The 10,790-nt window shown below is 40.6% G+C and overlaps 1 protein-coding gene across 1 annotated transcript in view; it reads left to right on the top strand.

The window, feature by feature from the left end:
* The first annotated feature begins 6,663 nt into the window (after positions 1-6,663).
* The window catches only part of mrps5 (mitochondrial ribosomal protein S5), a 39,958-nt gene continuing 35,831 nt past the window's right edge, over positions 6,664-10,790 (top strand). The window contains exons 1-3 of the mRNA XM_015944697.3: positions 6,664-6,760; positions 7,312-7,455; positions 10,543-10,668. Coding sequence (XP_015800183.3) covers positions 6,712-6,760; positions 7,312-7,455; positions 10,543-10,668 — 319 coding nt within the window. The 5' untranslated portion in view covers positions 6,664-6,711. The remainder of the gene's footprint in view (positions 6,761-7,311; positions 7,456-10,542; positions 10,669-10,790) is intronic.

Genomic DNA, 10,790 nt, shown 5'->3' with positions numbered 1-10,790 from the left:
TGCTCATTTATAACATATAGTCTACTCTTACCAGCTTGAAAAAACAATGGTATTTACTGCTTTTTATAAAGAAATACCATTAATATTATGCATAATTGACTTCAGCCTTTTGGCCTGGCCCTCCACAATTTTTCCATGGGCCCTCATGTGGCCCCATGGAAAAAATAATTGCCCACCCCTGCTGTAGGTAAATACACAGAACAGGCTCAGATCCAGGATGACCCATCATGCTCTTCTTCCATTCTGGCTGTTAGGGATTTTATCAATAACTCAATGCCTACTGATGTTTCCACCTAACGGTATTTATTTAGAATGCAGGTCAGACTTAACTATATTTGTTAGCAAAGCAGACTGATCTTGGGAATTTCACTGCAGCACTGATGTCCACCTCTGTACACATTAGAGAGAATTACCACTTTACAGCTAAACGCACATTTAATAAAGATATAGGCTACGCAATGCAGACAATAAAAACATAAAGTTGTAAGCATTAGAATTATAATGATCACATTAAAGAACATTTGGAGAAATGTTCTTTATTTTTCACTAGAATCTCAAATCTTTAAAATGTAACTGTTTTTTATCCATTTTCAGCCATTAAGACACCCAATATAAAATAAGACTACTTATAAAATTATTTATAATTATATGTATATATAGATTGATAGAGATCTTAAAATATATTCTTTTAATGGTGTTTTAATGAGCTGTATCATTTTTTAAAACATTTTTCTATAGAAATAAATAAGCAAGCAACCTAAAACTAAATCAAACCAAATATCAACACTCACAGCCTTTTAGCTCATATTACATGATGACCGCTATAGATATTAAACTTTTTCTACTTGTTATTGAACACACGTTTTAAAATGTAACCTAACCAGCCCCATGCTAATGCTACTTACTGCATGTGTCGGCCCTTCTCCTGGCGCACCAGCACCACCTGCTGGGGTGGTGACAAAGGCCGGCCCAGGACCAAATAGGTCTGTCAACTTAGAACACTTAGCAGCTCCCACCTCTAGAGACTTCAATTTTTTTCGCCGCAACTTTTCTGCGCCACCCAAACGTTTCCTAGGCTTATCCATTTTCCACATCAACTGTCCGACCGCAGCACTGTCCAACCATCACTCCCGCCGACTAGCGATGAGGCCCCGCCCACCCTGGTTTGTGCTGCCTAAGATTGACAGCCCTGTCGCAGCGCCCTGAACCAGTCAGCCCATGACAATGAGAAACAGACCAATAATACATCTTGATGTGGGCAACACACTGCTAGCCTCAGCAACCTATTGGCCGGCCCAATTTGTAAGAAATCTGAGGGCAAGAGAGAAAGACGAACGCAACGAGTGGATGAATGAACGAATGAAATAATTAATAAATGTCAGACCGGCTGTCAGAGTCCAAGCCCCCAGGCCGGGCTCTCCCAGCTGACCGGCTTCCGTCTTGGACCACATTACCCAGCATGCCCCTCGCGGGGATTCCCTCCACGTTTCACCTGCGTCAATCGATGTCTATATATGGAAGACGCTACACCGGCTCTTCACTCAGTCATCGTTCCACCGTGATCCATGATCAGAGTATTTCCAAAGCTACTACAGCTAAACCTCCACCTTTCCTCCTCAGACCTCATCCGTCAGCCTTTCCAGCACCGCTTTCAGCCCACCGTCTGTATAATAAACGCTCTTCCTCCCGAACCCAGTCTTCGAGTCTGACACCGGCCCAACGGCCCTGCCCACACTGTCGGCCCACCGGGACGGCTCCCGGTGCTCCAGAAGGTCAGTCCACCCCTGCTCCCTGGTGAGGTTTTACGGGCAAGTCCAACTGGGAGGAGGCCTAAAGGTCGACCCAGAACACGTTGGAGGGACTATGTCTCTCAGCTGGCCAGGGAACGCCTTGGGGTTCCCCCGAAAGAGCTCGCCCAAGTGGCTGGGGAGAGGGAAGTCTGGGTCTCTTGACCTAGGCTGCTGCCCCCGCGATAAGAGGAAGAAAATGGCTGGATGGGTCTATGTCTTAACAGTCGTTAGCGTCCACGCTACTAGCATCAGCGTCTGCAGCGTTACCTCCTCTGCCTCGGACAAACTGAAAACACTCCTCTTACTCAGCGCCACGTTTACTCTGCAATTAGCCGACTTTGAAGCCCAGAAATGGATTTTAACAGCTCAATAATCTGTTTGCTGCTTATATAGAAAGCGCACCGACCAGCTTCCAGACCGAGATGATTTAACTCCAGTTTAGTGACACGCTCAAGTCACTATGACTCTGTGGCTGCTGCAGCTTTTATCCCCCTCCCCGACACAACTGTGTGGTCCAGATGGTCTCCATGTCCAGCAGCACAAACCTGTGTGAGCAAATATTTCTCACTGAAGAACTCCTTCCTCAGCTCAGAGCCCAACCCCACAGATGCAGGTCTGGCTGGAACAGGTGAGCATCACAGGAAATCAGAGTGGAGAAAACTGGGATTGAATTATTTTGCTTTTATTAACCTTTTCTGCTCCAAAGCATGAAAGTTAATAGGTGAGATATTGCATTTTCATTTAAGAGAATTTCTATTTTTTATTTATGTTGTTGGCCTGTGAAAAAAAAATTCCCCTACTTTAAAACAGGACATGTTACAGATCGATGAATAGAAGTAGAAATAAAATAGAAAATCCCTTTATTGTCTCTCAGTGGGGAAAGCTTGGTGTCACAGCAGCAATAACATTCATTACAGGAGCAACAAAGGAGAGTAAAAAATAAAGAATAAACAAGAAAACATAAAATATCAAATCAAATCAACTTTATTTATAAAGTGCTTTCACAACATGGCCAAAATGGACAAACAAAGCGCTGTACACCAATAAAAAGCACCACAATAGGACAGACATATAACCATTTAAAATACAATGAGCAATCCATTAGAAATACAATAAGAAATCCATTTAAAATACAATAAGAAATCCATTTAAAATACAATAAGAAATCCTGAGTGCAAGTTCGCAATCCATATCCGGCCTACTTCCCCCAACTTCAATGTCCAAACGCCAGCGAGAACAGATGTGTTTTTAGTCTGCTTTTAAAGGTTTCCAATGATTTGGCCTGCTTTACATCATAAAACCACTTAAAAGATTCAAAAGATAAAAAAATAAGAAGAAATGCTGAATATATGAACATTTTAAGGAATAAAATAAAATAAAAAATGTAAACATAAGTAACGAATACCACTGATGTGTGCCTTATTTAAAATGGACTTGCTCGTGTGTAATTTGGTTATTCCACATTCAGTGCTACTGCAAAAATGAAAAGGTCCAACCGTTCTTTTCTGTAGTTAAAGAAAAATGTGCACATTTGCCGTCACTTTTAAAAAAATATTGAGTTTGGCCCGCAACTTTGTCCCAGTTTATCATTTTGGCCCAGTGGGAATTTGAGTTCGACACCCCTGCAGGAAATGTTTTTATACATAAGTAAAAAAGGTAAGTACACACAATGCGTAAAATTGTTCATAACGCCCAACAAACACGCAGATCTGTATTAATGATACAGTTTGTCTAAAACTGTATTTGAAATTAGTTTAAACAAAAAAATAGACACCAAATGAATGAAATATCTTGCAGAATATCCAGGAAACATACAATTTATTAATTGTAACAATGTTAAATTAATACCAAAACATTCATTTAAATGTGCTTCACTGTATTTGTGCAAACTTGAAATCTTAATTTTACGAGATAGGAAGACATCATTCCCCAGGCTTTTTTGCGTAACATAGTTTTATTTTATATTGATGGAAAAGCCTTTGATGTTGCAGCAGATTCTAATGGGCCATTCCCATCTGTACCGGGTCGGCCCGGGCCGGGTAGCCCCAGTCGGCCCCAGCCTGGCCCGGTTGATTCCACACATCCTTGTCTTAAGCCCATGTGGACTGATTCTACCCACCAATCAGAGGCTTGCTCTAATGGAAGGTGTGAATTTGCTGTCAGCAGTGGGTGTGTTGGCCCTGGTCGGCCTGAAGCAGACCCCCTCGAGAAGAGGGCTGAGAATGAGCCTTGGTTGGCCTGGAAAAATACCAGGCCACCCAGATATGTAAACAACCTACGCTACCCGGCCCGGGCCGACCCGATACAGATGGGAATGGCCCATAAATGGCTTGTAATCTTGTGATTAATCGATTGTTTAGAAAATCCAAACTGGTGTCATTTCAGCTGAATGGGAATCAAAAACATATATATATTTTCTTTTAGACTCTGGTAAAACTTATTAAGCTGTGTTTTTAAAATCTTCTTTCTCCTTTAACCACCTCCTGCAGTGATGAGTGTCTCTTTCTGCATGAGCTCCTTTTAACCATAGCTATTATATGTCACAATGTCGGTTTTCTCCAGCTTCTCCTCCCTGTAAATTTATTCCTATCCATAATCTGTGCATCATCAGCATTATTCAGAATTCCATTATCCTATCTTAGCTCCTGAGTGTTCCCTCCTTTTCCTCCTCTCTCTATTTCCCTATTGACTTCACCTTTCTCTTGCATCTCCTCCTCAAATTACATTTACGATGCTCTCTGCATATTAATGTGATATCAGATAAAATAAGTAATTCTTTGTGGGAGTTTTCCACGTGCAACCGTTCAGCTAAATCTTGGGGGTTTCTTTCAGAATTTTGTTTCTTTCCTACTGGTTATTTACTCAGAAAAGGGAAAATTAATCAATGCTGAAAATATGCAGAGCCTCTGATATCTACTGATGCAACTCATTTATTAAAATGACATTGAGAAACTTCCCAATCACAGCTAAACGAATCAGTAGAAATTGTAGGACCTGAAAGAAAAAGCAACAATTTAGGGTCGTTGGAAAACAGGCAATAAAAAACAATGTTCTGTGGTGTTACTGTTAAAAATGTGATGAGAATAAAACATTTTTGAGTATGGATTAATGTAAAACTGTCAAAAGATGCTAAATCAACTTATTGATTATTTGAAGTTTTTCTCTAGAACGGTTGTATTTTTCTCTATGAGAAATCAATTCCATCATGTGTGTGTGTGTGTGTGTGTGTGTGTGTGTGTGTGTGTGTGTGTGTTGTCCACTAACGCAGTCATGGACTCTTCTGGATCTGTAAATCTGTCTTCAACCAAGTCAGGAGATGCCCCCCCCCCCCCCCCACACACACACACACACACACACACACCTATCTGTCTCTAGATGTCAGGTGAAGAGGCAGCTGGAGAGATTGAACAGGAACAAGGCTGCAGGTCCAGATGGTGTCAGCCCCAGAGTACTGAAGGCCTGTGCAGAGCAGCTCTGTGGGATTCTGCAGCACCTCTTCAACCTCAGCCTGGCCCAGGAGAAGGTTCCAGTCCTGTGGAAGACATCCTGCCTTGTTCCAGTTCCAAAGAAAACTCGCCCATCAGTCAATGATGACTACAGGCCGGTTGCCCTGACATCCCACATCATGAAGGTCCTGGAGAGACTCCTGTTGGTCCACCTGAATAAGCAAACTAGAACATATCAGGACCCGCTGCAGTTTGCTTATCGCCATGGAGTTGGAGTTGAAGATGCCATCATCCAGCTGCTTCAACCAACCCACTGTCATCTGGAGAAAGCAGGCAGCACTGTGAGTGTCATGTTCTTTGATTTCTCCAGTACATTTAACACAATTCAGCCTGATGTACTTTGCCAGAAACTCCAGAAGACACAGGTGGGGGCCTCAACTATCGCCTGGATTAAAGACTACCTGACAAACAGACCACAGTTTGTGAGACTGAAGAACTGCACATCAAACCAGGCGATCAGTAACATTGGAGCACCACAGGGGACTGTACTCTCACCATTCGTTTTCACCCTGTACACCTCAGACTTCCAGTACAAATCAGAGACCAGTCATCTTCAGAAATATTCAGATGACTCTGCAGTTGTCGGGTGTATCAGAGATGGACAGGAAGCTGAGTACAGAGAGCTGGTGGAGCGCTTTGTGGCATGGTGTGGAAACAATCATCTGACCTTGAACGTGAACAAAACAAAGGAGATAAATTTAGACTTCAGAAGAAACAGGGTGGAGTTAAACAGTGTTTCCATCATGGGAGAAGAAGTGGAGGTGGTTGAGGAATACAAATACTCTGGAGTTCACCTGGACCACAGACTGGACTAGAGAAAGAACAGCGAAGCCGTTTACAAGAAGGGAGACAGCAGACTGCACTTCTTGAGGACGCTTAGGTCCTTGTATGTCTGTAGCAAGATGCTGCACATCTTCTACAAGTCTGTTGTTGAGAGTGTAATCTCTTCAGCCATCGTCTGTTGGGGTAGTAGCATCAGAAGCAGAGACCTGAAACGGCTCAACAGCCTAATAAAAAAGGCTGGTTCTGTTCTGGGGACGACTGTGGAACCACTGGAGGAGATCATGCAAAGAAGGATTCTCCAGATAATCAAGAAAATTATGGACAACCCTGAGCATTCTCGTCACAAGACTGTCCGACAACGGAAGAGTGTCTTCAGTCAGAGGCTTTTTCAGTATTGCTGCAACACTGACCGCTACTGGAGATCCTTCCTGACAACAGCCTTTGTAATATGCAATAACTCTTTGATGACTTGATTATTATTATTATTATTATTATTATTATTATTATTATTATTATTATTATTATTATTATTATTATTATTATTATTATATTAACTTCTTCTTTGGTTTGTTTTTCAGCAGGCACACAATAGTCACCATGTTGTCCGCGGAAGGACCCTTCATGATTCCAACATGGCGGCGTCCGTACGGGTGTGCGGTGTCCTCCGCGTTACATTAGGAGGTAATTTATGTCCGTTTTTATCATCCAGAGCTTTAACATCACAGGTCGGTTTGTACACTGGAGTGTGTTGGGACTCATTAGAGATGCGTTTCTGTTCGGTTATGATTGGCTGTGTGTCCTGCTGCCCCTAAGCCACAAGTTATAATCCTTTGGTGTCGAATATGTTTTTGAGAGGAATAAGTGTTAGTTTCTATCGGTCTTGTTGGTTATCGTTATTTATGCGTGTGTGTTGTGAAAACAATGTTTAGTAGGAATTATGAGGATCTTAAATTGCATAATCAATTTCGAAGTATTTTTTAGCCTAGCTTAATGATCAAATTGGTTTCTACAAAAGCTGAAAAAATGTCCCTTTATGAAGTGTGACGTGATCACTAAGATTTACTTTAGGAAATGTTTTTAGGGAACAAGGAAGTGTTATTTTTAAAAGACAGATACATCTCTTGCAGATTGTTTTGGGTGAATGAATAACCAGAGCTGTATGACTACTGCAAGCTTAGATCCTGTGAAACGGCCCCATGTTAACAGCACTTGTGTTATTGTGTCTCATTCAGGTGCGGCATCACTTCGAACTGCAGTGGGATTGTTTCAAGTTTCTCAAGTTTCGAGCCGAGCTTCAGCTGCTTCTCTGCCGAGAAACCTCACATTTCCATCTACAACATGGCAGCAGACCAGACAGGGCAGCTTCTTCAACAAGTGTGAGTCTAAAGACCATTTTAACCACAATTCCTCTCATCTAAAACTTGCAAAATAGAAACAGATTCTACTTGTAAAAGCACAGACTGAAATTGTTATATTTACCAATGAGATGATGGCACAGATTTACAGAGTATGAGCAGAAAAACGGACCTTTCACGCCATCGATTTTATCTTTTGGATACAAATAAAATGACAGACTATAAGATCAAATATGCATTTTCAGTTTTACTTAAAATATTGTAAAAATGTGTCTCCATCAAATAAAACAAAACAGGCAACACACACACACACACACACACACACACACACACACACACACACACACAAAGGGAACAGCTCAAAGATAAATACATAAAAGACCAATGAAAAGCGTATTGCTGCATGCCTATGTTGTCCTCATGCATGTGTGGGTATGGGTGCTCTGGTTTCCTCCTACAGACCAAAAACATGCATGTCAGGTTAACTGGTGACTCTAAATTGTTCCTGAGTGTGTGAATGGTTGTGTGTCCCTGTGGTGGACTGGCAGCCAGTCCATGGTGTCTCCCCCATTTCTCACCAGTGACTACTGGAGTTACGGACCAGCTACTATAGTGAGGGAACAGAAAATAAATACTCTATCACTGAAATAGAAAACATATATTTTTAAACAGCATGCAACAGCAAAAATAAAATAGCAGATATTTCTAGTATTTGTATAGCTGTATGCTGGTATGTGGGCTGCATGGTGGTGCAGTTGTTAGCACTGTTGCCTTGCAGCAAGAAGGTTGCAGGTTTGAAAACTGGCTGCAGCCTTTCTGCGTGGAGTTGCATGTTCTCCCCATGCATGTGTGGGTCTCCTCCAGGTACTCCGCTTTCCCCCACAGATCACAACATGCCCTATAGGTTTACAATTGTACGTTGCTTTGGATACAAGCATCTGCCAAATAAATAAACTTAAACATGTTTTGTGAGCTGTGGTGGTGAGTAATTTTTTTTACTGTTTTGTGTCACAGTTTAGTATTTCTGAGGCTGATGATCCTAACTCACCTGTAGAAACCAGGTGGCAGGTGATTCCTCTCCTCAATAAAGCAGGTGCATGCATGCTGATCTTTGGACAGCATGTTGGACTGATGGCAGAATTTTTCTCTGCTTCACATCCTGCCCACGTTAATGGCTCCTTAGTTTTCAGGCTTACTCGTGTGCAGGCAGAGGTCTGACTCACAGTTTGCATTGGGAGCACAAGACAACACAAACACCAGCAACCTGTCACGTTACATAGACTCTGGGATCATATGTCTGCAGTTGTAAATATTTACTTTATTCAGCCACTTTATGTTTGTTCTGTAGGTTTTACACACTTCTGCAGACATGTTTTGTTGTATAGATAGACTGTTGGTCCTAAACTGGGTTTTGTATGTAATTTAGGTTCTTGATGCCTCATTGTTCCGGTCCAAAAAGCATTCCCATGTTTGATATTTTTTTTATTTAGTTATTTATTTGCACACAAACATAATAAACAGTATACAAAAAATTTAAAAATACTGCAGGACTGTAGTATCTTATGAAACCACCTCCTCTATGACATAATTGAATGAATAATAATGTATTTTATATATTTATACAGTAATTTTTGTAGCAGCAACAGACGAGTCGCAGACAATACTTTACAAAAAAATCAGACATTATGCAAATCATATACTATTTAATACAGAGGTGTGGACTTGAGTCACATGACTTGGACTAGAGTCATTATTTTAATGACTTCTGACTTGACTTGATTAAATCTATAAAGACTTACGACTTGATTTGGACATGAACGCCAATGACTTGCGACTTGAATCGACTTGCATCTGTTGATTTGATGATGACTTGAGCATATTTGATATTTTAGCACAAAAGTGGCACGACGTGGGCAAAAATCATAAGTGGTTCTTCGTTCTGGGTTTTATCTTGTTCTGCTAAATGCAGCAGCACTTTGTTTATAATCTGTTTCAGTTGCACTTTCTGCTTGTTTGAGCAAATAAATGAACCTTTAAGAAGCTTTAATTCTGGGATTTATTTATTATCATCGTCATTAAATTAAAGTTTGACAGATGACTTGATTATGAATTGAAAATTCAAAGTTAAAGACTTGGGCTTTACTTTGACTTCCACATCATTGTCTTTGGACTTGTCTTGGACTTGGTTGTCTTTGACTCGAGACTTGACTGGAAAGACTTGTGACTTGAAAAGCAGTGACTTCGTCACACCTCTAATTTAATATTAACATGGCCGTAACTGTCACAGTTGTAGACCGAAGAGCTGGTGGTAGTTTATTCCAGAGACAAATTCCTCTTTGTTTAAATGTATTTTCATCAGTTACAGGTTCGCTCTTCCTGAATTCCTAGTAATGTTTTGGGGTACATTTTAAGTGTAACACATACTGAATTATAATTCTGTACAAATATTCAAAAATAAAATATAAAACATTTTTGTATGTATTTGTTACGGTGAAGTTTTTTTTACTGTTAATCTTTGAATAAAGTCACATCCATACCGTCGCTCGCTCTCTGCCACCTACACACACAATTATAAAGCAAAAGACCTTTCAGAAATAAACAAATCTAGATATGTTATTGTATTTTAAGGGGACTTTTGCATTGCAACAATTAGGGATGTCCTGTTCCGATATCAATATCGAAAGTATTTGATATCGGCCCAAAACCAGTGTATCGGATTATATCGTACTGTATCAAAAATCTCCGACATTAGCAGTCCGTTAAAGTTCACATCATTGCAACCAATGGTTAAACAAAATTTGTCTTTTTTTTCATACTTAATGTTATTGGCTCTTGTTCTCCAATTGAGTAATATCACTTGATCAAGCCTTTCATACCTTCCACACTATGGAATAGGTAAAAGTATGTACGATATTTGGGCTGATATCGTATTGGATTGACATCGATATCGGTCAATACTGAAAGCTGCAATATTGGTATCGTATCGGAAGTGAAATGTTGTATCGGGACATCCCTAGCAACAAGTAGTTTTCTTCTCATATATACAGTGAATAATTAATTACAAGCATTATTTTTTTATAGTTTTACATGTCTGTGTGTTTTTTGCAGTGACAGCAGAGGAGTTGTGGAGGGGTGTTCTGGCAGAATCCGGCGCCGGCGCCAGGAAGGGCAGAGGGAAGCGAACAAAACGCAAACTGAAGAGAGACCTGAACCGAGGACAGTTTATTGGCGAAGGTGAAAACGTCTGTTGTGTTGGGATGAACTGAAAAATAATTTCCAAAACATGACTTTAGATTTCTTTTATCAAAAGGGTTTCGGCACTAGTTGGTGCTTGTGTATCTCAATAAAGTAGCTAG

Source organism: Nothobranchius furzeri, chromosome 12, assembly GCF_043380555.1.
Source record: "Nothobranchius furzeri strain GRZ-AD chromosome 12, NfurGRZ-RIMD1, whole genome shotgun sequence".
NCBI lineage: Eukaryota > Metazoa > Chordata > Actinopteri > Cyprinodontiformes > Nothobranchiidae > Nothobranchius > Nothobranchius furzeri.
Note: the sequence above shows the minus strand (reverse complement) of the source record. Positions and strands in the feature narration are given on the sequence as shown.